The sequence below is a fragment of the Pseudophryne corroboree genome, chromosome 1 (genome assembly GCF_028390025.1).
Source record: "Pseudophryne corroboree isolate aPseCor3 chromosome 1, aPseCor3.hap2, whole genome shotgun sequence".
NCBI classification, from domain to species: domain Eukaryota; kingdom Metazoa; phylum Chordata; class Amphibia; order Anura; family Myobatrachidae; genus Pseudophryne; species Pseudophryne corroboree.
In genome coordinates this window covers 20,935,305-20,962,572 of record NC_086444.1, presented here as the reverse complement: position 1 = coordinate 20,962,572, position 27,268 = coordinate 20,935,305, and the positions used below count along the sequence as shown (strand labels likewise).

The 27,268-nt window shown below is 46.7% G+C and overlaps 1 protein-coding gene across 11 annotated transcripts in view; it reads right to left on the bottom strand.

Moving 5' to 3' along the window:
- The window catches only part of LOC135053993 (microtubule-actin cross-linking factor 1, isoforms 6/7-like), a 36,760-nt gene that overhangs the window by 7,679 nt on the left and 1,813 nt on the right, over positions 1 to 27,268 (bottom strand). For 2 of the 11 annotated variants that reach the window (XM_063957525.1, XM_063957523.1), the window contains exons 2-10: positions 17,401 to 17,453; positions 16,632 to 16,715; positions 16,164 to 16,247; positions 15,678 to 15,761; positions 15,183 to 15,263; positions 14,685 to 14,783; positions 14,202 to 14,285; positions 2,755 to 3,504; positions 2,600 to 2,662 (exon numbers count right to left, since the gene is read on the bottom strand). In XM_063957525.1, coding sequence (XP_063813595.1) covers positions 2,600 to 2,662; positions 2,755 to 3,504; positions 14,202 to 14,285; positions 14,685 to 14,783; positions 15,183 to 15,263; positions 15,678 to 15,761; positions 16,164 to 16,247; positions 16,632 to 16,715; positions 17,401 to 17,440 — 1,369 coding nt within the window. In that variant the 5' untranslated portion in view covers positions 17,441 to 17,453. The remainder of the gene's footprint in view (positions 1 to 2,599; positions 2,663 to 2,754; positions 3,505 to 14,201; positions 14,286 to 14,684; positions 14,784 to 15,182; positions 15,264 to 15,677; positions 15,762 to 16,163; positions 16,248 to 16,631; positions 16,716 to 17,400; positions 17,454 to 27,268) is intronic. The other 9 variants (XM_063957533.1, XM_063957524.1, XM_063957527.1 and 6 more) reach the window with 9 other exon arrangements.

Below are 27,268 nucleotides of genomic sequence, written 5' to 3'. Positions count from 1 at the left end.
ACCATAACCCTCCCACAGCCTAAACGTAATCCTCCCTCCCCTGCAGTCTAACCCTTACCCTCCCCGGTGGTGTCTAACCCTCACTCTCCGCAGCCTGAACCTAACCCTCCAGCCACCGCAACCTAGTGCTCCCCAGTGGTCTCTAACCCCCCTCCCCACAGCCTTAACCTAACCCTCCCATCCCCTCCTCCCACAGGCTAAACATAACCTCCCCCTCTCCCCGGTAGCCAGTCTTGAGTCACGGCAGACATTCATTTGGGATTCCGGCATTCGAGAACCCAGCGAAGGCATTTTGCTCCATGTTGGGATCCCGGCGTCTGTATTCCAAGCAGTGTTGGTTTCCGGATATTCCATTAATCTGACCCACACAATTTTACAATGCTTTTGGTCACCTGTTGTAACCTCATTGATTTGCTAAATAAAATAGTGATGTTGTATCCTTCTTATGTTGTCAAGTCATTGTGTCTGATGGGAAAAAAAATCACCAAGAGGCCTGCCTCTTTCATCACACCCTGATACTGGTCCTTGTAGTGGTATTACACTAGGTTGTCAAATTCACCTAGCTCCGCTTCAGATGGCGTTAGCAGCTGTAGCTATGGGTTACACTCTGCGGAAAATACAATGGAAACCCTCCCTGGAAAGGGCATCTACCCGCGTGGTCAGTAACGACAAAGAGAAATATACAAAGGTGGAAACAGACACACAGTGGAGAGGTCACGCCCTCATTCCAAGTTGTTCGCTCGCTAGCTGCTTTTAGCAGCCGTGCAAACGCTATGCCGCCGCCCTCTGGGAGTGTATCTTAGCTTAGTAGAAGTGCGACCGAAAAGGATCGCAGCGCTGCTACAAAAAAAAAAATTGTGCAGTTTCAGAGTAGCTCCAGACCTACTCCTTCCTTGCGATCACTTCAGACTATTTAGTTCCTGTTTTGACGTCACAAACACGCCCTGCGTTCGGCCAGCCACTCCCTTGTTTCCCCAGCCACTCCTGCATTTCTACACACACTCCCCGAAAACGGTCAGTGACCACCCAGAAACACCCACTTCCTGTCAATCACTCAACGATCAGCAGTGCGACTGAAAAGCGTCGCTCGGCCTTGTGTGAAACTACATTGGCTTTTGTGAAAGTACGTTGCGCGTGCGCACTGCGCATCATATGGATGCGCAGAAGTGCCGATTTTTTTGCCTGATCACTGCGCTGCGAACGAAAACAGCTAGCGACCAACTCCGGATGACCCCCATTGTCTTCTGCACAGGCTGCAGGACGCACAGTAACAAGTCCCATCTATTGTAGAGGAAACTGGCGGGCGGAAGACGAAGGGAAGTGAAGGTGGGGTCAGGAACACACATTTTGGAAGTTAGGTAGTTAATGTACAGCTGGTCCATGGAAGGATGGGAATCCATGAGATGGGGCTGCTCTAATTTAAATTCTTGAATAATAGCCAGAGCCAACATGTTCTTTACGTGGTTATAATGACAATTCCCGAGGATCCTGGGGTAAAAGCTGCAGCATTAGTAAGACAGGACAAAGTGCTTAGGGGATGACTCGAAGTCGCACAAAGCTGCTGCAATCACTTTAGCGCATCTTCCGCAGTCACACCTGCGACTGTATGCTAATATCAGCCCTTCCCCCGGTGTACAAGCTTGCATCTGGATGATGATACTTGGTACGCCACCAGCGGTCGCACCGTGGAAGCTTGCAGCCCTATGGCAAGTGCGGATTCCCCGTCAGAGTATGGCCTCCAGTGTGCGCGATTGTGGGTCCGTGTATGCAGCCACTTCAGTCACCGCCCAGGTACGTCCAAAACATTTCTGAGACTGTGCACCTCCATCGCAACTGAGACTCTGTAGATGCATGCGCAGTGCCAAAACAATTGCTCAACTGCATCGGACATTGACTTAGCGCACAACTTATCTGGAGACACAGAAGGCCTGATTCATGTGGGCACTTTACATGTTGGGAGATCTCCGTCTGTATTCAGAGACAGCTGCATCTACGAGACCACACTGAAATAGGCAATGACCCATCGGCGAGATTGCAAATCTCAGCGTCCTCACACAAACACGCAGCGGTGGTCGCAGATCCTCCAACAATTGACCATACCCTTTGGTCGCGCAGAGTAGCCACAGGAGCTGAGATGCTGGCACCATGTTTTCAGCGTACAAGATTGCAGATATTTGCTGAGACACACCCGAAAGCGGTCACGACACACCTGCGTTTTTGCCACCTCTTCCCGTTACCTCCCCGAACTGGTCCCTGACTGTCAATCGATTTGCGAATAATCCTCACTGCGAGAAATTTCACAAAAGCACATTGGCGCATGCATAGTCGGACGATAATCGCTCAGCTGCATAAATAGCGGCATTGGATACATCTCTACATCAGGCCCTATACGACTCTAAATTGCATGTAATTGCCCTAAGTTGCAGCTGCTGACGCATGCGCAGTTTGTTAGGAATTGCGAGATCTGTGCGTTACTAGAATTGCACACAACACTCAATCAGGCCCTGAGTTTGTTTGATGGAACTGTATGACAAGCTCAAGATAGAGAGTGACTGATTAATCCAGTGCCGTTATTTCTTATAACAGGCTCAAATCTTACCAGCAGGGGCCTCACTTTCCTTGGGCTGGTCGCTAGGTGACGCAGAGGAGTCAACAACGGGATCTGAAAAAAGAACACAGAGTGGTCAGGCGTGCTATGGGACGTCCAGTTCTACACAAGTAACAGAATTATAGCTAACCGAGTAGTGTTCTTACCCTCACCGGCTGTCGCCACATCACCGGCATCTGCTGTCACCTGACAGGCATCTGTTGGCTCACTGACATCTATCACCTCCTCAATGTTTACTGTTAGTGCCTCACTGGCATCTGGTGTCACCTCCTCAATGACTACTGTCGTCGCCTCACTGGCATCTGGTGTCACCTCCTCAATGACTACTGTTGTTGCCTCACTGGCATCTGGTGTCACCACCTCAATGACTACTGTCGTCGCCTCACTGGCATCTGGTGTCACCTCCTCAATGACTACTGTCGTCGCCTCACTGGCATCTGGTGTCACCTCCTCAATGACTACTGTAGCCGGTTCACTGGCATCTGGTGTCACCTCACTAGCTTCTGTTGTTGGCTCACTGACATCTGTTGCCGCCTCACTGGCTCCTGCCGTTGCCTCACTGGCATCTGGTGTTGCCTCACTGGTTCCTGTTGTCGGTTCACTGGCATCTTTCGGCGCCTCACTGGTTCCTGATGCCTCACTGACATCTGTTTCTGCCTTACTGGCATCTACTGGTGCCTCTTTACTGGTTCCCGTCGTTGCCTCACCAGCATCTGTCGCCTCCTCACTGGCTCCTGTCTTTGCTTCACTTGCTTCTGTTGTTGCCTTACTGGAATCTGTTGTTGTCCCACCGGCTTCTGTCGTCACTTCACCAGTGCCATGCACCACCTCATTGCCACCTGCTGCCACCTCAGGGGCTCCCTCATCTGGCTCTTTAGAGGTATCTGGCTTAAGATCTGTGTGTAGATTAAATGAACACCAAGCGTCACCATGCTGGAGAGGAAAGTCCAACAACTCCCAATATAATACTCCACTCTGGGGCCTATTTACTAAGCCTCGGATGGAGATAAAGTGGCCAGAGATAAAGTCCCAACCAACCAGCTTCTAACTGTCATCATTCAAACACAGCCTGTAACATGGCAGTTAGGAGCTGATTGGCTGGTACTTTATCTCCATACAATGCTTAGTAGATAGACCCCTCTGTTGGATACACATTACATGAACCATTGTCTCGGGAAGGTGGGGGGTGGGGGGGGGGGGGGGTGGGGGGGGGTGGGGGGAAGCGGGTAAGTGAGATATCGGCATTTTATCAGTCTCACTCAGCTTCACATAAAACTTTGTGTTGGGTGCCTATGAAGGACTTAATCAAATAAACTTTAGGAGTGAATAGATTGTGATGTCATCACAATATACCGCTTATAATCGGGAGGCTAGTCCACCTGTCTACTACCCTGTTGGTGAACTTATTCTTTCTGAAATCTCTCTGAATCTTGATCCCTCTCCAATTTTAGAGCTATACGAAGAATGAAATGTAATAGTTTGCGAGTTGTAGGCTGTACGGGACTTTGTGCAGGTATGCCCGTATTTTTAAAGCGGCAATCATTTATTTATTAACAGTTTCTTACATATTCTGTTGCGCTTTACAATTGGAACAACAGTAATAGAACAAAACTGGGTAAAAACAGACAGACATAGAGGTAGGAAGGCCCTGCTCGCAAGCTTACAATCTATAGGGAAATAGGCATTGATACACAAGGATAGATGCTACCTATTGCATAATGGTCCGCCATATTGCAAAGGTTATTAATGGGCTGTATGATATGGTCACACAGCAATGTTGGCCAAGGGTCAGGCGGGTGTGAAAGTGAAGAAAGATGAAATATGAGAGATTATGTGTGGACTGTACAGAGGGGATATAATAAGATAGGGAGGCATTGAAGATTATGTAGGTGGATCTGGAATTTGATAAGTTTGCCTGAAGAGGGGAGTTTTTATGGAACGACTGAAGGTTTGGAGACTAGAGGTAAGTCTTATTGTGTGTGGGAGGGCATTCCACAGAGTGGGCGCAGCCTTGATAAAGTCTTGTAATTTTAAATGGGAGCAAGTAATGAGTGTGGATGAGAGATGTAAATCTTGTGCAGAGCGGAGAGGTCGGGTAGGGAGATATTTTGAGATAAGTGAAGAGATGTATGTTGGTGCAGTTTGGTTAACAGCCTTGTATGTAGGTAAAAGGATTTAATATTTAATACGGTAGAGTTTCGGTAACCAATGGAGGGACTGACAGAGTGGATCCGCAGATCATGAATGTCTAACGATGAAAATGAGCCTTGCAGCCGCATTCAAAATAGAGTGTAGTGGTGAGAGCCTATGTTTGGGAAGACCGGTCAGAAGATTATTACAATAATCAATGCGGGAGATAATGAGTGCATGGATTAGAGTTTTTGATGTGTCTTATGTAAAATAAGTCGTATTAATGATATGTTTCTTAGATGTTTGTAACATGATTTTGAGACAGATTGAATGTGGGGAGCAGCTCAGAGTTGAGAATGACACCTAGACAGTGAGATTGTGGGGTAGGGATGATTGTTGAGTTATCAACAGTGATAGAGATATCAGTTTGGTAACTATTACTGGCCGGTGGAAATATAATGAATTCTGTTTTGGAAATATTAAGTTTGAGGTGGCGAGATGATGTCCAAGATAAAATGGCAGACAGGCATTCAGTGACACAGCCCAATACAGATGGTGACTAATCTGGGGAGGATAGGTAGATTTTAGTATCATCGGCATACAGATGATACTGAAATCCGAAAGAGCTGATTAGTTTACCAAGATATGTGGTATAGAGATGAGTCCACGGTTATCTTGACTAGTTTTCTGCGCCTAGGCACACCATGATTTATTAGCATAAACCCTTCATCTATTGTTCTCAACTGCAATACAATACAGAGAACAATACAGCAAGGGATTAAGTCATTACAGCAGGGGATTAAGTCCGACTGGCCAGTCGCAGTTAATCCTATTATGGTCAAGATAAATGTGGACCCATCTGTAGATTGAGAAAAACAGAGGACCTAAAGGGCCCTACACACTGGCCGATACTACTGAAAGATATGAACGATCTTGTTCATTAATGAACGAGATATCGTTCATATCTTTCAGTGTGTAGGCACCAACGATGTGCGGCCCCGCGCTCGTTCATCGTTGGTGCCGGCTCGTTTAAACGTGCAAGCCAATATGGACAATCTTGTCGATATTAGCATGCACTGCTATGGAGCCGGGTGACGGGGGAGTGAAGAAACTTCACTCCCCCCCGTCACCTCACCCCTGCCGCCGGGTCGCCCGTCGAGGCACCTCAGCGGCACATCGCCATATGTGTAGGGCCCTTAAGACTGAGCCTTGAGGTACTCCAACTGCAAGAGGTAGCGAAGAGGAGGTGGATTATAAAAAACAAGAAACACTGAGGGAGCGATTAGATAGGTAGGATAGGAACCAAGAAAGGGCTGTGTCCTGGAGACCTAGGGAGTGGCCAACAATGTCAAATGCAGCAGAGAGATCAAGGTTTTCCCGTGTAAATGATTGCCACTTTAAATATATGGGCAGACTCACACAAAGTTCCGCACAGCTTGCAACTCTCAGGCAATTACATATTTCACCCCCATACTTTTCCTCTGAGGAACGTTTCCCTCCTCTAACTTGCTGATACAGTATATCCCAAAGCCTCTATCATTTTTTATTGCTCCTTTCTCAGATCTCCTCCAAGCTATACATATTGATGTCCATTAGGGGCATATTTATTAAAATTATATTGCGAGAATGAGAAATCACCAGAAAACAGTAATTTTGGGGGGATCCATGCAAAATCTTGGCATTCCCAGGATGCAACAAGGAGGGACCTCAGCTGATATTTGTCTATCAGATAACTACAGGGTTCCCTCCATTTCTGACCATAGCTTGGTCCCGTAACTCACATAATAGCATATTAGGGTCCATCTCTGTCGCCCCCTTCACCCCCACTGATATATACAAAGACCGACACGCCTGCATATGTAGTATGTGTGCCAGGTCAAACCCGTAAGCAAAGTGATAGTGGCAGCTATGCTCTTGCACCTAGCCCTTGAACAGGACAGCACATTTTCAGAAGCTCTGTCCTGGCACCCCAACTTTACTATAAGCAAGTGGTCATTTCCATAGCCTCATTGTGAGTTGAGGCGTATTTATTATTATAATAATAGCAGTTTGATGATCAATACACTCCTTAGTCTTTCCTGGCAAATTTTGGGATATACACCATATCAGTGACCATTGTTCTGTAATTGGTGTTCTTCTGGAGATATGGCCTCCAGGACTGAGGACAGTGATCCAGTTGGTGTATCACCAACAGCCTCACCACCTCTATCTCTGCTGCTAGAGCCTCTCCCTACCATGTAACAGGTTCCAGATAATAGGGCGACCCCATATGGTCAACATGCATTTAGTCGACAGGTACAAAAAGTAGACATGTTTTCTCTTCTTTCTTTTCCTGAAACTGTAGTTGCCACTCTTTTGACCATTCATTAAATCTACATAATCATCTATCATTTGGTCCTCCCCGGGGGGTGTCATCCCTGTCGCACATCTTCGCGTCACCTGCACAAGGTAGGGTTTTATCTTTACTACCATTAGTAATATCACCAATAAGTGCAGATCCTTGAGCTTCTAATCTAGACTGTAAATACTCCTGTAAATGCTCTCCATTTACTACAACTCTCTGCCACAGTATCTGTCCTCTTACCCAACATCTTATTGATTAAGCCACAATATTAGTCTTCAGTGTGGGACAGGAAGAAAGTCCTTACTAAACTTGGGAGGTTCTACATCTACCACTCCACCTTGATCTTTAATCTTAGTGTCATGATTGGGTTTGTCTATGGAACCGGACTGGAGTATTTGGCTGGATTGGGATCTAGGGCGAGTGGCGGAAAGTTGGAAGGTCTACCGTACAGTAATTCCTGCTCATGGGTATAGAACAAGTGTTTGGGTGAGCAAACTGGTGCGCAAGATGTGGCTGCTGGAGGCACTGATGGAACAGCCGGAGTCTTGACTGAACCAGTGGATAGATACTGAGCACACAGGTACAGGCAGATAGCGTCTGACAGCTGAAGTCACTGGAATGATGCAGTAACCGGAATGGAGACAGACTGGATGTGTAATAAGTGAGGATGCTGACTGGTACGTGGGAACTCACAGACACGGTACAGAGGTGCAGAGTCTAATGTGCCGTGATCTTGAGCAGGTCGCGGTTCTCTGACCATGTTTCCTAGTACTAGTGCCAGAAAAATGCAGATGGAATGAGATAGCAAAAACCAGGATAGTATTAGATGCCAGAACACCATGACGAAACAGGAATAATAGGAGCACCTTAAAGGAATTGATGGTACTAGTTATCAGACTGGAACCAATGGTGCAAGATATCAGACTAGAACCAATGGTGCAAGATATCAGATGAGAGCCAATAGAGAGCCAGGAGTGCAGCAGGAAGGTAATCTGCACTTGGTTTCACTAGGAAAGACAAGAATCTGTAGGGGCTCCCTAGCACACAACTAGGCTGTGGACAACATTGTACTGGCTCGCAAAAATACTCTTTATACCCCTGGCTGATCAGGGATAGGCTGCGGGCGTCTGTTGACCGCTGTCATGACTGTAGTTTTGTGAACCCGGTGTGTTTGTGAAGTGCATGCGGGTAACTGGAGGACTGCATGTATATTGGCTGGGCTGTGGGAATAAGTGAGATGAAGAGCTCAAGGAAGACTATGGATGATGAAGTAGGTACAAAAAGTTAGAGTTAATGCAGTAACAATAATTCACAGAGGCTGAGGTTACCCCAATGACTGAACTGAAGAATGGAGATAATTGTAAAACGATGCTGTAGCACTCTGTATGAAGAACAATGACTGTGGCTGTGACTTTAAGATGACTGAAGAATACTGTAACTGTGTCTTTAAGACGAGACTGAAGAATACTGCAGCTGTGTCTTTAAGACGAGACTGATACTGGATATATCTGGTAACACAACTAATCCGGACTGGGTAGCAAAAGAGCAGAGTTTTACAGGAACTAAGGTAATAGTGTTACCTCTCAGGTAGCTCAGCTACTAAGCTCACACTGAGCTGTGTGACTCATGGAACTGGCAGCTTCTGTAACACAAGTCTCTTTACTTATACTTCCTGATCCTTGGTGATTGGTGAACAGGGTCAGGTGATTAAGGGAGTCTCAGGCTGGCACGGGATTGGCTAGCTCATGGTCAGGTGATCTGACCCTGTCATTCCAATACTCCAGGTTAGGCTCTGATGTGGAGTGAGGCCTAGCAGGCCAGAAAAACACTGAAGCCTACACTCCTAAAATGAGCAGTGGATGCTGGCTTTTAGGCCTAAACACCAGAGAGTTGAGCACAGTGGAGAATGTATCTGGTGACCACTGGAGTCAGAGAGGCATATAGTATAATGACAACAATGATTGCTGTGTTGGCACAGCATAGAGAGACTTGCTGAATTCAGTATTCACACAGAAGGTCAATCAACACAGGTGCCACTCGTTAATTCTCACCTTCCAGGCAGAGAACTCAGCACTCAGGGAACTCATGGCACTGACAAGCTGCTTATCCCAGTGAGCAGAAAAGATGCAGGATCCAGGACAGATGGTAGAGGTAAGTCACCAAACATGAGAAATACAGTCATGTTCATGACAGTACTCCCCTCTTCAAGGGTGGACTCCGGACACCCATCATGAAACCTAGAGGAATTTGAAGAATAACTTGCACACAAAGATTCAGAAAAGTGGAAAACAGAGGGACTTTAAACAAAACTTAAGCTGGATTCCTTAGAAGTCTTCCCGATCAACTTCTGAACAGGTAGACCATCCATTATTGACAAAACTGGAATTGCCTTCATCTGAAAGGACTGAGGAATAAACTGTAGAAAGCTCCTTTCCTGGATTTGAAGTGCGAGAAGATTGGGCTTTCGAAGCTAGCACTCCACTGAAGCTTAAATTACATCTTGCTCTATAGCGGGGACCTTTCATACAGAGACCTGTAGACCTTTTTAGTAGTTCTGGAACCTCCTCATGCATCAAAACATAACTGAACTACAGGACCTCCCATAACATAAACAGAGTCGTCAACATATTCACTTTCAGAGTCAGAGTCCAAGGTGAGCATGGGTATCTTTTCGTAGGGAGTAACGACATCGGAGGCATACAATGATTCAATGAACTTGGAGCTACACAAGGAATCTGGAGTAGAGTCAAAGGAAACAAAACCAATCCTTAAATTAGTAGCTTGTTGTCTCTGAACTGTCTCTGAGCCATTCCAGTTCCTGTAATTCCTGAAATCTTTGATGCATTGATCCAACAAGGCTTGTTCTTGCTTAGAAAGTGATGTATCAGAAAACGGAGCATTGGATGAATGTTCTGAAGAATGGGTGTAGGATGAAATTGGACTCAAGGTAACAGATGCCATTGAAACAACCTTAGACTGAGGTGCACATTCTGACTTTAAGTTAATAGCCTTGGTATTTTTATTGACTTTAGATGCTACAGCAGAATTATCCTGACATCGATGAGAAGAAATATTAGTTTCCTGCATAGCTGTGTACTCAGAGCTTGAAGATGAGGGAACAGAATCAGAGACAGACCGAAGTCTAATTTTAGAACTAGGTGGTGGAAGTCCTTTACTGGGACAAACTGACAAAAGTTCTTTACTCGGACCAATGCATGGAACCGGTTTGAGCCCAGAGGAGCTTCAACAGACTGAAACTGGAGAAGTCTTTGGATGGACAAGTAGGACCGTATTGGATCTGAGGATACTTGAATCAGCTGGAACCAAAAGGAGACTGACCAGGCTGGTCCTGGAGTATGGCTGGACCGCCTGTACCCGGAATGGACTGACCAGGCTGGACCTGGAGTATAGCTGGACCGGCTGGAACCAGGGGAGACTGAACTGGACATATGGACGAGACCAGATTGAGTCCGGATGAACTTGAACTGGCTGAGACCAGCAGAGTCTTCGGATTGACAGATAGGACCGGATTATATCCAAAGATGCATGAATCGGCTGAAACCGAAGGAGGCTGAACCGGACATATGGATGAGACCAGATCGAGTCCGGATGAACTTGAACTGGCTGGTACCAGAGGAATCCCTGGACCCACGGACAGAACCGAATTGAGTCCAGAGAAATTGGAATCGGTTGGGACCGAAGAAGGCAGATTCCGGCTGCAACCAGAGTGAGTAGAATCCAAGTGTTCAGATAGCCGATCCTGGACCCGAACCATGCTGCATGCCAACATGGTGGTGCTCTCTGAAGATGGAAAACAGAAGTTCATAACTGCATCTGTAGTACAAAGATTTCCATCTGGGAACTTGGCTCTGGATACTTCCCTTGGGGCTGAAACTCTGGTGACCCCTCCTGGGGTTGATGAATCAGACACCTCTCTCAGGGTTATTTCCAGCATCCCTCCTGGGGTTGACAGATCAGAAACTCCTTTTTGAGAAGAATACTCATATGCCCCTACTAGAGTTTGAACATTGGATACCCCTCCTGGAGTCAGGAAAGCAAATTACTCCTCAGAAGCTGCAGAGTCTAACACCCTTTCTGATGCTGAAAGATCGGATGCCCCAAATGCCCCTCCTTGGGCTGCTGAAACAGACGCCCCTCCTTGGGCTGCTGAAACAGACGCCCCTCCTTGGGCTGCTGAAACAGACGCCCCTCCTTGGGCTGCTGAAACAGACGCCCCTGTGACTTTAAGTGGCTTGAACATTCTTTTCTGGACACTCAAATTGGGATAGGGTTTTTTAATCACAGGACCCCAGTCATAAATTTGAGTCTCTTTTTGATAAGCCGTCTTGACACCCCTATCAGCAGTAGCAGGATAAGCTACTAAAGATGACTTGCAGACATGAGCGCTAAAATACTGAGATTTATCACCATTTCCTGGCTTGCAAAGAACGCAATCCTTAACAAAATGACTGGAATATCCACAGTAAAGACAGGTGTAGATCCCTACACTGCTAATGTTCAGCTTCAGAGAGCTTGGGCCATGGATAGCTCTGATGAACAACTTTTCCTTGCACAGAGGAAGAGACTTTAGTAACTGGATGGGACAAAACAGGCTCAACTAAGTCAGTGGTATACCTGAGGAGTTCAGGCATCCCAGAAAGAATACTAGTCAAAAGTTCTTGTAACAGTATTAACATCTGGTAGAGAATCCACAGTTGGTCAGGAGTCTGAATACAGAGAGTCTGAGAATATCTAGAGGAGTTCCACTGCAGAGACTGAGTCAACTCCAAACCCTTCAAACGTCCTGCAATATTGCTTAGGAGGTCCCGCGTCAGACAAACACTTTTGGCCGGATCCATGTGGCCAGTTCTTACTGTCATGACTGTAGTTTTGTGAACCTGGTGTGTATGTGAGGTCCATTCGGGTAACTGGAGGACTGTGTGAGTATTGGCTGGTCTGAGGGTTCAGTGAGATGAAGAGCTCAAGGAAGACTCTGGACGATGAAGTAGGTACAAAAGTTAGAGTTAATGGAGTAACGATAATTCACAGAGGCTGAGGTTACCCCAATGACTGAACTGAAGAATGGAGTTAATTGTAAAATGATGATGTAGCACTCTGTATGAAGAACAATGGCTGTGGCTGTAACTTTAAGACGAGGCTGAAGAAGAACTGAAGACTGTGACTTTAAGACGAGACTGAAGAATACTGCAGCTGTGTCTTTAAGACGAGACTGAAGAATACTGCGGCTGTGTCTTTAAGATGAGACTGACACTGGATATATCTGGTAACACAACTGTAATCCGGTCTGGGTAGCTAAAGAGCAGAGTTTTACAGGAACTAAGGTAATAGTGTGACCTCTTAGGGAGCTCAGCTACTAAGCTTAAACTGAGCTGTGTGACTCAAGGAACTGGCAGCTTCTGTAAGACAAGTCTCTTTACTTATACTCCCTGGTCCTTGGTGATTGGTGAACAGGGTCAGGTGATTCAAGGAGTCTCAGGCTGGCACGGGATTGGATAGCTCGTGGTCAGGTGATCTGACCCTGTCATGTCAATACTCCAGGTTAGGCTCTGATGTGGAGTGAGGCCTAGAAGGCCAGAAAAACACTGAAGCCTAAACTCCTAAAATGAGCAGTGGATGTTGGCTTTTAGGCCCAAACACCAGAGAGCTGAGCACAGTGGAGAATGTATCTGGTGACCACTGGAGTCAGAGAGGCATATAGTATAATGACAACAATGATTGCTGTGTTGGCACAGCATAGAGAGACTTGCTGAATTCAGTATTCACACAGAAGGTTAATCAACACAGGTGCTGCTCGTTAACTCTCACCTTCCAGGCAAAGAACTCAGCACTCAGGAAACTTATGGTTCTGGCAAACTGCTTATCCCAGTGAGCAGAAAAGATGCAGGCTCCAGGACAGATGGCAGAAGTAAGTCACCAAACATGAGAAATACAGTCAGGTTCATGACAACCGCATACTGGTCTCCCATTGGAGTTTGGGCAATCACCTGACTGGACCAACATTGTGGTGACCAGCAATTGGAGATGGAGGGAAAACTCATGGGATACACATAGGGATACTGGGGTGCACCCTGGGCAGCAGCAGGCTCTAAGGGACTGATAGCATTGCTGCAATCAGGAATTTGCAAATGCACAGAAGAACTCTCAGGTGCATAATCAGCCTGTAGGGAGATTTAGCAATTAGTGTCTCAGTCCCATACCTAAACTGAATGTGTTGCAGTTTGTATGCTGAGAAGACTTCTCAGACCAGAAACTCAGCCAAGCAGGATATCCTGACCTGCAAGATATGGACAGATGCGACATGCTTGCTGAGGAGCCGGAATCAGGAATGGGGTGACAGGTGAGTCATACCTCCCAACATGACACTCTCCAGGAGGGACAGAATGCTCTGCTCCAGGACTTCCCTCTTAAATTGTGATTGTCATCGTCTGTGGTAAAACACCTTCCTTAGCTATTAACCTGTTCAAAACAGGTGCCGGCAATCATAAATTAAGAGAAAAGTCCAGAAGCAGAGCATTGTGTCCCTCCTGGAGTGGGTCATGTTGGGAGTTATGGTGAGTAACCCAGCGGCAGCAGAAACTGGGATGTTTTGCGACAGAAAGGGACCTCAGGGAATGATACACAAGACCATGCAGCCGCATGGCTCTGTGATCCTTTGCATGGTTCCACCTATGGAATTTTCTTTTATCTCTGAATAGATTATTTGGCGTTGTTGATAGTTTATTCCTTGCTTTGTAGCTGGTGGTTATTTTCCCTTAAAGTTCCTGCTGTATTTGCAAATACTGTACCTACTAACGTGCCCTAAAGCGCTCTATAGTTGCAATGTAAGGCAGCGTCACCAGCTTAGCAGAGATTAGTTTCCCTTGACCTCACTCCTTGACTTGGTTCTAAGGCAAAGACTTTTAGGCAATGCCTGTCTCAGCACACATGGATGCCTGTTTCCTTCTCACATGGAGCTAGAACTACAGCACAAGCTTATGTCACTTGCACTTGCTCCAGATGTCTCCCAGAAGCAGAGGATCAGTCTAAGGAATTAGACCCTTCCTAGGAACACAGTCTAACAAGTCTCTTCCATGGGTGCAGGGAGTGTGTCAGACTTACCAGGTGTGGACTGGGCATCGTTCTCTGGCACTGGAATATCAGGTGAAACAATGGCACCGTCCTCGGGCCTCGGACAGATGGCAACTGTTGACACAAAATTATGCAATTTTTATACTTTTACATATTTAGGGAGACATTTGGGCTGATACTGTACGGGGTCTGCATGGCCCCTCTGCTTCTCATAATAGGCCCTTGAACATCTTCAGCCCCAGACACAAGAGGCCCTTAATCCAGCCCTGCATGACCTCACCCCTTGACTTGGCTCTAAGGCAAAGACTTTTAGGCAATGCCTGTCTCAGCACACATGGATGCCTGTTACCTTCTCACATGGAGCTGGAACTACAGCACAAGCTTATGTCACTTGCACTTGCTCCTCTCCAGATGTCCCCCAAAAGCAGAGGATCAGTCTAAGGAATTGGACCCTTCCTAGGAACACAGTCCAACAAGTCTCTTCCATGGGTGCAGGGAGTGTGTCAGACTTACCAGGTGTGGACTGGGCATCGTTCTCCGGCACTGGAATATAAGGATGAACAATGGTGCCGTCCTCGGGCCTCGGACAGATGGCAACTGTCAACACACAAACTGATGCAATTTTTAGACTTTTACATATTTAGGGAGACATTTGGGCTGATAGTGTACGGGGTCTGCATGTCACTGGCCACACCCCCTCTGCTTCTCATAATAGGCCCTTGAACATCTTCAGCCCCAGACACATGAGGCCCTTAATCCAACCCTGCATGACCTCACCCCTTGACTTGGCTCTAAGGCAATGACTTTTAGGCAATGCCTGTCTCAGCACACATGGATGCCTGTTACCTTCTCACGTGGACCTAGGATTACAGCACAAGCTTATGTCACTTGCACGTGTTCCTCTACAGATGTCCCCACAGAAGCAGAGGATTAGGCTAAGGTATTGGACCCTTCCTAGGAACACAGTCCAACAAGTCTCTTCCATGGGTGCAGGGAGTGTGTCAGACTTACCAGGTGTGGACAGGGCATCGTTCTCTGGCACTGGAATATCAGTTGGAACAGTACCGTCCTCGGGCCTCGGACAGATGGCAACTGTCGACACACAAAATGATGCAATTTTTAGACTTTTACATATTTAGGGAGACAATTGGGCTGATAGTGTATGGGGTCTGCATGGCACTGGCCACATCCCCTCTAATTCTCATAATAGGCCCTTGAACATCTTCAGCCCCAGACACATGAGGCCCTTAATCCAGCCCTGCATGACCTCACCCCTTGACTTGGCTCTAAGGCAATGACTTTTAGGCAATGCCTGTCTCAGCACACATGCATGCCTGTTACCTTCTCACATGGAGCTGGAACTACAGCACAAGCTTACGTCAATTGCACTTGCTCCTCTCCAGATGTCCCCACAGAAGCAGAGGATCAGGCTAAGGAATTGGGCCTTTCCTAGGAACACAGTCCAACAAGTCTCTTCCATGGGTGCAGGGAGTGTGTCAGACTTACCAGGTGTGGACTGGGCATCGTTCTCCGGCACTGGAATATCAGGTGGAACAACGGTACAGTCCTCTGGCCTCGGACAGATGGCAACTGTCGACACACAAAATGATGCAATTTTTATACTTTTACATATTTAGGGAGACATTGGGGCTGATAGTGTACGAGGTCTGCATGGCCCCTCTGCTTCTCATTATAGGCCCTTGAACATCTTCAGCCCCAGACACATGAGGTCCTTAATCCAGCCCTTCATGACCTCACCCCTTGACTTGGCTCTAAGGCAATGACTTTTAGGCAATGCCTGTCTCAGCACACATGTATGCCTGTTACCTTCTCACATGGAGCTGGAACTACAGCACAAGCTTACGTCAATTGCACTTGCTCCTCTCCAGATGTCCCCACAGAAGCAGAGGATCAGGCTAAGGAATTGGGCCTTTCCTAGGAACACAGTCCAACAAGTCTCTTCCATGGGTGCAGGGAGTGTGTCAGACTTACCAGTTGTGGACTGGGCATCGTTCTCCGGCACTGGAATATCAGGTGGAACAACGGTACAGTCCTCTGGCCTCGGACAGATGGCAACTGTCGACACACAAAATGATGCAATTTTTAGACTTTTACATATTTAGGGAGACATTGGGGCTGATAGTGTACGGGGTCTGCTACTCATTATAGGCCCTTGAACATCTTCAGCCTCAGGCTCATGAGGTCCTTAATCCAGCCCTTCATGACCTCGCCCCTTGGCTCTAAGGCAATGACTTTTAGGCAGTGCCTGTCCCAGCACACATGGATGCCTGTTACCTTCTTCCAGGGACCTGGAACTACAGCACAAGCTTATGTCACTTACATGTGCTCCTCTACAGATGTCCCCACAGAAACAGAAGATCAGGCTAAGGAATTGGGCCCTTACTAGGATCACAGTCCAAGAAGTCTCTTCCATGGGTGCAGGGAGTGTGTCAGACTTACCAGGTGTGGACTGGCTGTCGTTCTCCGGCACTGGAATATCAGGTGGAACAGCGGTACTCTCCTCAGGCCTTGGACAGATGGCAACTGTTGGCACACAAAATAAAGTGATTTTTCATCTATATATTGTAGTATAAGGGATACAGTTAATTTGCCCGTGCCAGGAGCCCGACCTCTGGGATCCCATACCAATCCCTAGTATAAATGTAAAAACGCTGTGCTCTGACAAATCTACCAGCCTACGCACTGGAGCACACTTCACACGTATCATAGGGGGGAATTCAATTCTGTATGATGGACACAAACTGCTTCCATAACTGTGTCATCAGTATACTTGATAATGGTTCCCGGCACCCCATAGATTTGTGCAGGAAAGTTATTTATTCTAACATAAGAGGTGGCAATGTGTGTACATGGTGGTGACATCTCTAGTTATGGAACTCCTCCCATAGAACCCTTATTGGAGCTATGAACAACCATAAGTACTATATACTGCACCAGCGAGCAATTCCCATCCTTTACAATGCCGCTCATCTAAAATGCAAAACTGGCCATTGATTTCCTGTCTCCACCCAGTCGCTTGTGCCCAGGCACCCTACTTCCAGCCACGGCCAACTTTCCCACCTTGCCATAATTTCTCTGTTCTCTAGTGTGTGGCTGTTGCTCATAATACCAAGAACTGTACTGATATTAATAGATCAGCATGAGCCCATTACTAATGCGGTTATCAGGAGAGGTATTATAGTCCGAAAAAGGAAGACCAAGAGCTTACTTGCCGGCTGATCACCGCTCTCCGCCTTCACATCCGACATGTTTCCAGTGGATCTGCAAGAAAATACATTTATTGCACCTGATCAAGGTGAGAAAAATCAACTGCGGCCCAAACTCTATGTCTAAACCTCTATCACACCAAATCCTTATAATGGCCAATCCTGCCCAGTTACCCCATACATGCCAGCAATGTGCAAATGAGAATGGTCAGAAAAGCGAGTCCTTAGGTGTCAATGGTCTGATATACCTCAATAAATTTTGGTGGAAACTGCGGATGTGCATCCAGTAGTAATATGACGGCCGCAGCAGAGGGCTTCCACTCATAGGCGGAACTAGACATTTGGCGATAGTTGGTCCCAAGCTCCAAACCCCTTGTCTGAATTTGTGTTACCTTGCCACACTGTCTTGTGATTATTAGCATGGCAACAACATTTTCTAGCTTCTTCTCTATTCTCGGGCCATGTTTTCTAATGCTTCTTTTTTTTCAACCTGATTTTTTCTTTAATTAAGCTCATCAAACATCATTGTAGCAGCCACAGTACCTATTATGCCATGCAAATCTACAGTAAGTGCCTACAATTCAAATTAAACCTTGAGGAATTAAGTTGCTACCAGTTCATATTATGCAAACTACAGAGGCTCCACTTAACATTATGCCTTATTATTATCCATTTTTTATATGCCACAAAGGAATCCACAGCTCCCAATACAGAGTACATAGACGAATAAGCAAGACAATAAAAAGAGTGACTTACAATTCAAGACAATATAGGACAAGTACAGGGTATTTAAACATAGCTGCATCAGCAGACACTGAAATAAGTATCAGGGTGGAAGATAACTGAGGGATTTGGTGCTGTCGAAGGGAGTATTGAATAGAAGATAGGTTGGGTAAGAGAAAGAAAAGCACATGAGGGAAGAGGGCCCTGCTTGTGAAAGCTTACATTCTAAAGGGGATGGGCAGACAGACAGGTGTGACACAGATGAGGTAGACTGTAAGCAGGGGACAGAGGGTTACGATGAGAGATGACTAGGTTTGATTAAGAAGTGGGTCTTGAAAGCCCATCTGACGTTTTGTAGAGAGGTGGAGAGTGAGGGGGAGAGGTAGAGAATTTCAGAGTAAGGGAGTAGCACGTGAAAAATCTTCGTGGTAGGAGTGGGAGGAAGTAATCAGTTGGCAGGAGAGTCGGCGTGCATTAGCAGAGCGAAGAGGACGGGTGGGAGTGTAAGGGAAGATAAGGTCAGATGTAAATGGGTGAGGAGTGAGTGAGGCTTTTTAAGTGAGTGTGAGAAGCTTGAATTAGAAACTGCAGGGGAAGGGGATCCAGTGAAGGGCTTGAAAGAGATGGGAGGTGGCTGTAGTATGTTTGGTGAGAAGATGAGCTGGACAGCAGCATTGAAGATATATTGGAGAGGAGAGAGGCATTTTTCAGGGATGCCAGATAAGATTACAGTAGTCCAGTCTGGAGATGACCAGTGAGTAGATAAGTGTCTTAGTGGCATCCTGGGTGAGAAAGGGTCTGATCCTAGAAATGTTTTTGAGATGAAAAGGTTTGTGAGAGGTGCTGAATGTGTGGTGTGAAGGAGAGGGAGGAGTCAAGGATTACTCCAAGACAGCGCACTTGGGGGCTAGAGGAGATAGTTGTGCCATCAATAGATAATGAAATTGTGGGATGTGAGGTTGTGCAGGAGTGATCAGCTCAGTCTTTGACATGTTAAGTATAAGAAAGCACTGGAGCATCCAAGAAGAGATAGCAGAGAGACAGTTGGAGATACGAATGTGGAGAGCAGTGGAGAGGTCAGGGGAGTAAAGGTAGATTTGAGTATCTTCAGTATAGAGATGATACTATAAGTCAATAGAGCGAATGAGCTCACCTAAAGAAGATATATAGAGAAAAGGAGCGGACCAAGAACTTTGGGGGACAACTACAGTTAGTGGAAGTTGGTGGAGTCATGAGCGGAGACAGAGAAGGAATGGTCAGAGAGGTAGGAGGACAGCCAGGAGAGGGCAGTGTCATGCAGACCAAGGGAGAAAAGGATTTGCCGAAGGAGAGGGTGGTCCGCAATGTCAAAAGCATCAGAGAGGTCAAGGAGAATAAGCAAAGAGTAGTGGCCCTTGGATTTCGTAGAAAGGAGGTCATTGCAGAATTTCGTAAGAGCAGTTTCAGTGGAGTGGAAAGTAAAGAAGCCAGACTGGAATGGGTCAAGCAGTGAGGAAAGAAAGGAAGTAGAGTGGTTGTAGACAAAACGCTCAAGGAGTTTGGAGGCAAAAGGAAGGCGAGAGATGGGTCGGTAGTTGGAGACAGTGTTTGGTTCAAGGGTAGGTTTTTTAAGAATAGTGCATGCTTGAAGGCAGAGGGGACGGTGCCTGATGAGAGGGAGAGATTGAGAAGATGGGCAAGATAGGAACAGGCAGAAGGAGAGAGGCAGCGGAGGAGGTGGGAGGGGATAGGGTCAGGTGGGTGGGTGGAGGGGGGAAGGAACGGATGAGGGCCATGATTTCCTCACTAGATACACTAGTCTTCCTCACTAGATAGGAGAAAGATGTAAAATTTCGTGAGAGGGATGGTGTCAGGAATCAGCATTCAGTGCCATCGCAATTATCAGTGCGCGGGCCTCCGGAGGTTCAACGCGTGGGCGTTCAAAGATTGTGAGGAGATGAGGTTCTTGAAGTTTGACTGCTTAACGAGGAAAAGGGCAGAACTGAAGGACGACAACATGAGTTTGAAATAGAGGAATTCTGCCTTAGAGCAGTACGTGAGCATTTTTGCAGAGATTTGGTGCATTTAGTGTGCCGGGGTTGAGGTATTGATCTGTAAGGGTGAATAGTGGTTGGTGGAGTGGCAGAGTCAAAAACAGAAGTAAGGGATGCATTGTATATGGAAGTGGCTTGTTCATGGCATGAGAGAGTATATACAGTAGGAGAGAGAAGTGAGTCGAGCCCAAGGGATAGGGAAGTGGTGTTGATAGCTACAATGTTACACTTAGTGATGGTGACCTTAGGAGGGAGAGATGTAGTAGCAGAGAGAGAGAGAGAAGGTAAAAGAGCCGGTGATGGTCAGGGAGTTGGAGAAATCAGAAATATCACAGCGGTGAATGAAGACCAGATCCAGTGAGCTCCCATTTATATTGGAGGGGGAGGAGGTCCACTGGGAGAGACAGAGCGAAGATGTGAGGTTAAGGAGTTTAGAGGCAGGGGATTTTGTGGGGATATCGATTGGGATGTTGAAATTGCCTAAGATAATGGAGGGAATGTCTGCGCAGAAGAAGTGAAGAAGCCAGGAAGCAAAGTTGTCAAGGAAATTGGAGGGAATGCCAGGGGGTGGTAAATGACAGCTACTCCGAGATGCACAGGTATGAAGAGGCGGGAGGAGGTTGATAGACAGTTAAAAGATAGACAGTCATATGGTTCACAGTCAAAAGGTCAACAGGGTCAAAAGACTTACATGGTCAAAAGCTCAACAGTCAATAGATAGACAGGGTCGACACCTATTTTTTTTTACATTCTTTAGCAACTTTTTTATAATTTACCATCCATGTCACAAAGTAGAACATTTAGTAATCTTGTTGTGAATGAAGTGTCACCAAGCGAGAAGTGTGGCGAGCAAAATGAGCCCGCAAGGGGAACGAATTTCAACAAATTTGGGGAAAAATTTTAAAAAACACAAAAGAACACTTTTTTTGTGTAGGACTTTTGGACCTGTCGGACTTTTAATGCTGTAATGCCCCAGTTCATGTTATGCAATGATGTAATGCCCCAGTTCACGTTCTGCAATGCTGTAATGCCCCAGTTCACGTTATGCAGTGCTGTAATGCCCCAGTTCATGTTATGCAGTGCTGTAATGCCCCAGTTCATGTTATGCAGTGCTGTAATGCCCCAGTTCATGTTATGCAGTGCTGTAATGCCCCAGTTCATGTTATGCAATGCTGTAGTGCCCCAGTTCACATTGTGCAATGCTGTAGTGCCCTCAGGTCACATTGTGCAATGCTGTAGTGCCCTCAGGTCACATTGTGCAATGCTGTAGTGCCCTCAGGTCACATTGTGCAATGCTGTAGTGCCCTCAGGTCACATTGTGCAATGCTGTAGTGCCCTCAGGTCACATTGTGCAATGCTGTAGTGCCCTCAGGTCACATTGTGCAATGCTGTAGTGCCCTCAGGTCACATTGTGCAATGCTGTAGTGCCCTCAGGTCACATTATGCAATGATGTAATGCCCCAGTTCACATTATGCAATGATGTAATGCCCCAGTTCACATTATGCAATGATGTAATGCCCCAGTTCACATTATGCAATGATGTAATGCCCCAGTTCACATTATGCAATGATGTAATGCCCCAGTTCACATTATGCAATGCTGTAATGCCTTCAGGTAACATTATGCAATGCTGTAATGCCCCAGTTCATGTTATGCAATGCTGTACTGCCCTCAGATCACATTATGCAGTGCTGTAATGCCCCAGTTCATGTTATACAATGCTGTAGTGCCCTCAGATCACATTATGCAGTGCTGTAATGCCCCAGTTCATGTTATGCAATGCTGTAGTGCCTTCAGGTCACATTATACAATGCTGTAATGCCCCAGTTCATGTTATGCAATGCTGTAGTGCCTTCAGGTCACATTATGCAGTGCTGTAATGCCCCAGTTCATGTTATGCAATGCTGTAGTGCCTTCAGGTCACATTATACAATGCTGTAATGCCCCAGTTCATGTTATGCAATGCTGTAGTGCCCTCAGATCACATTATGCAGTGCTGTAATGCCCCAGTTCATGTTATGCAATGCTGTACTGCCCTCAGATCACATTATGCAGTGCTATAATGCCCCAGTTCATGTTATGCAATGCTGTACTGCCCTCAGATCACATTATACAATGCTGTAATGCCCCAGTTCATGTTATGCAATGCTGTACTGCCCTCAGATCACATTATGCAGTGCTATAATGCCCCAGTTCATGTTATGCAATGCTGTACTGCCCTCAGATCACATTATACAATGCTGTAATGCCCCAGTTCATGTTATGCAATGCTGTACTGCCCTCAGATCACATTATGCAGTGCTGTAATGCCCCAGTTCATGTTATGCAATGCTGTACTGCCCTCAGATCACATTATGGAATGCTGTAGTGCCCCAGTTCACGTTATGCAATGATGTAGTGCCCCAGTTCACGTTATGCAATGCTGTAGTGCCCTCAGATCACATTGGGGCTCATTTAGATGCGACTGGAGTGGCTATTACTTCCTTGGAAGCAGCAGTGATAGCGCTGTTTGGTAACGTAGCAGGACGCGTCTATTACAAACAGACACCTTCTCATGCAGTAGTGATCTGAGCTTTGTTATAGGATGCAGGCATTGAGTCTCCCACCTACCATCGGGCGGCTTGCAGCACCCATGGGGGAAGCACAAGCCGCCCGTCACAGAGGCCAGGAAATCTCCAGTCAATCATGGGTATTGCTGGTCTCTGCCCACCCCTAAACGGCGACAACACGCCTCCACTTTCAGAAACGGAGGCATCATCACCTCCTCCCCGCCCCTTGTCAATCTCTGACACTGTCAATCTTTGACTGTCTGCTGCCATCCGGCATCCTACATCGCAGGAACCCGTTCATGGCTGAGCAGAACGTGTATTGCGCATGTGCCAAGTGCAGATAACTCCAACCACGATGTCGACATTAAACTTACAGTCGACGTGTTAACATTTTGACAAGTCACCCAAACCCTAATGCTAAACCAAAGATGTATTATGACTGTGCAGAATAGTCATATGTCGGCATTTTAATCATGTCAACATTTTACAATTCTGCCCACTACTATGAAGTGGGCAGAATGCAGGAGGGGTGACTAGGGTGCGGGGGACTACCCTAAAAATAGTGTCCTGCGCAGAAATCGGGAGAGTAGGCAAGTATGGTGCAGGGTGTGGGCACCCCAGGACCCAGAGACCCATTATAGCAAATCTATATAATAATCTATCATATTATATTATAGCCATACTCTGGATTGGTCCAGGTACATTACAATGGGAAAAGTCCTTTGTCAAATTATATGGTGCAATCACAGAAAAGTGTTGCTTTAAGGGTCAATGGGTTGCTTGCGGATGGAAAGAGAATTAATGTAACCAGTAGCATAGCCTTGGTAAGTTAGGAGGATGTTTGGGAATATGAGTAGCTGCCTGAAGAGGGGAGTTCTCCGGGAACGCTGGAAGGGTTGGAGACTAGAGGAAAGTCTTGTTGTGTGAGGAAATGAGTGCAGCCCGCAGATAGAATAGTCCTGCCCCCGGTAATGTGAGCCGGGTAATGCGTATGGGAGCAGGGAAAATGATTCTTGTTGTGCAGAGCTCCTGAGTGGGAGATAGTTTGATACAAGAGAATAGATGTATGTTGGGGAAGTTTTGGTAATGGATTTTGCCAGATTGTTGAGGATGTGGAAGAAGATGAAATCTTGGTATGAAGGTTAGATTGTTGCAGACAGAGCACAAGGCACACTGAATCAGGCCCGTTATACAGAACACGATTGCAGTAACTTTGGGGCTAATTCAGACCTGATTGCTGCTGTGCGTTTTCGCAAAATGGGTAATCAGGTCTGAACTGCGCATGCGCCGCAGAGCGCATGTGCATGCAAGAGATGCTATCGGCATCTCAGCCCAGCGATCGCCTCTGCCTTACTGACAGGCATATGCGTTCACTGGGCGGAAGGGGGCGGGCCGGCAGCGTTTTTGGCTGCCGTTTTGGGGCTACAGTCCAGGCAACACAGGCGTGCCCGGACTGTGCGGGGGGCGGGCCGCGGTGGCTGCGTGATGTCACACGCAGCTGCTGCGACAAGTAGCTCCCTGCCAGCGCGCAGGCGCTGCGCAGGTAGGGAGCTACTTGTCAAGTACAAAAGCATCGCCACTGTGCGATGGTTTTGTACTTGTGCGGGGGATTCGGGCCTGACACGCGGGGTGGACTAGCCCCGTGCCGGGCGTCCCCCCGCATGTCTGAGTAACTGATCGTAGCCGTGCAAAATTTAGCACATCCACGATGAACTCTGAATTACCCCGTAAGATGGGAAAGGAGGCAGCAATACTGGACAGCTGAGCAGTAGCACAGTGGCAGGTAGGGGCTGCAAAGGTGGGAAAAAGGGCCTGCTTCTGATATGGAAGTAAAGCAACAAAAACAACAACAAAAAAAAAGTTACTTTGTATCTGAAGCAAATCATGTTGCAATGTAAGGAGAGCACACACATCTATGTACAGTATTTCTGTGCAGGGTAAATACCGGCTGCTTCTGCATGTAGCCCACAAATGTTAGACAGCTTTATACTTACACTGCATTTAGATTTCAGTTGGGACACACCCCACCCAAACCGAACTCTCTCTGCACATGTTACATCTGCGTTCCTCACTCTCCCCCATGGTGCTGTCCAGGTGCACGGTTACTGGCTCTTTTGTGCTTTACAACAATTTCAGAATCAGCCCCAAAATCCACCAAAAGACTTGTTACCATGTACATGTCTTCATTATGGGGTACAGTTTTATGCCCCCCATTGTAAGAAGGACAAAGGAGAACTGGAGATGGTATACAGAGCCGGCCCTAGCCAATATGATGCCCTAGGCAAGATTTTGGCTGGTGCCCCCTAGCACCACTGCTGGTTCCGCCTCTGACCTTGCACCTCTTTCCCAGCACCATCCCCCCTCATCCATGGCAGTCCTTATTTTGGTGTTTGTACCCCCTATATTTTAAATAGGAACAGTTCGCACATTTGGCGAACAGCCCAAAAAGGGGTGTGTTTTGCTGGCAAGGGGCATGGTCACACAATAGTAACCCCAATTCCAATTACGCCACACAGTACTGCAACTTTATTCCCATTTGATCATGCGATAGTGTCCATAATTCATATTACATCCCACAGTAGTATTACTTTACCTTATAAACATTACTCCTCACAGTAGAGCCCCTTATTCACATTACATCACACTGAATTGCTCCTTATTCACATTACACCACACCCTATTGCTCTTTATTTATATTAGACAACCCTTTCTATATGCAACGCCACATAGTAGAGCACCTTATACACATAATGCCACACATTAGTAATGCATTTATATACATAATTCCTCACAGTAATGCCCCTTACACATTATTAATGTCCTTAAAAACATAATGCGTCTTTCACATTGACAACCTTTATTAATGCCCTTTTACACATAATGATACACAGTGCCCCCTACACATTTGCTGCACATTATTAGTGCCCCTATACACATAATGACACACATACAGTAGTACCCTGTTACACATATGCCGCACATTATTAATGCCCTTATACACATAATGACACACATACTGCCCCTTACACATATGTTGCACATTATTAATGCATTTTTACATGATACACAATGCTCCTTGCACATATTCTGAACACTACTGCACAACCAACCCACTCACATGCCCACAGCAATCACACTGCCACTAACACTGTGACCTCTGCCTCTGCTTGGATACAGATGTGTCCTCATAAATCTTGCTCCAATGCTAACGTTGGGCACCTTTTTTATGAAAATGCATCTTATTTGCATTGCTATGTGGCTAGGATGCACAAGCAGATTCTGCTGATTAAAATGATATGCAGCATGCCACTATACTGTGTGAGACTGTGGCTGTATCTGCATAAGAAATGCTACACACAGAATATAGGCATGTTGCATATCATTTTAATCAGCAGAAGCTGCTGATGCCCCTAGGCATATCAAATGCCCTAGGCAATTGCCTAGTTTGCCTATGCCTATGGCCGGCTCTGATGGTATAGATGCAGGTGCTAGTTCTAAGCTGAACACACAAGCTTGCTAGGATGGGTGTTACTGTGCGGACCTATAGGAGGCCATTGCAATCTTTCCTCCCAGCCAGAAATGCAGCCATGAACAGGGTTGGGCTGAGGCGCAGGTGCACAAGGGGGTGGGGTGGGGGTATTCCCTGGTGGGCCGCACAGCCAAAGTGCCCCACCCCCTGCTCTAGGGGTCAGTAACTTGGTGGAGCAGGATCACGGATGAACTTGGGTGCTTGGTTTGTTTCTATGGAAACTGCACCAAGATTAGCCCTGATCCCAATCCAAATAGGTGGTCCTGACACAGTACACCCCTGACCCCTACCTTATAAAGGGGTCCTGTTCGGTATATGCCTCTCTAATGGTTGGCTAAGTCCCTCTGTAGTGGCTGATCACACTCCCTTTGCTCGGGCCCCTGCCCCTACATACCTTGGTGGTCCTTACATGCCCCAGTCCAACACCGGCCATATATGCTCCATGTCCTCCACAAGGGAGGCCTGAGAACTTTGTACCCAACTCCACCCTCTTGTCAGCCCTGACCATTCCTCACAGCGTGACACTTCAGTGGTGCAGCCTGTACATACAGTATACATGGGATTTGTGTCACGTACTGTAACTGCTATCATACAGCATGGGGACTGCAGTGACTATAGATATACAGGGTCCTGATACAAACAAGGCACAAATATTCCCTGGTGGGTAAGTGAGGAGCTCAGCATAATAATATGGGGTATATCAGGAGAAAACACTGATCCCCCCCCATCCCACAGCTCACGCCGAAATATTACACCCACAAGTAAAATGATATACAAGTTGGATCTCAATGTAAAAGTTTAGAATATAAGGACTATATAAGGACCATGTAACATTATAGCACATATCTGCTTTCTATAAGGACTGGAAGGGGATGCGGAATCTATAGGTGCGGGGTCAGAGCTAAGGCTCCGTTACTATATAAGGACTATGTAACATTCTAGCATATAACTGCTTTCTATAGGGTCTGGAAGGGGATGCGGAATCTATAGGTGCGGGGTCAGAGCTAAGGCTCCGTTACTATATAAGGACCATGT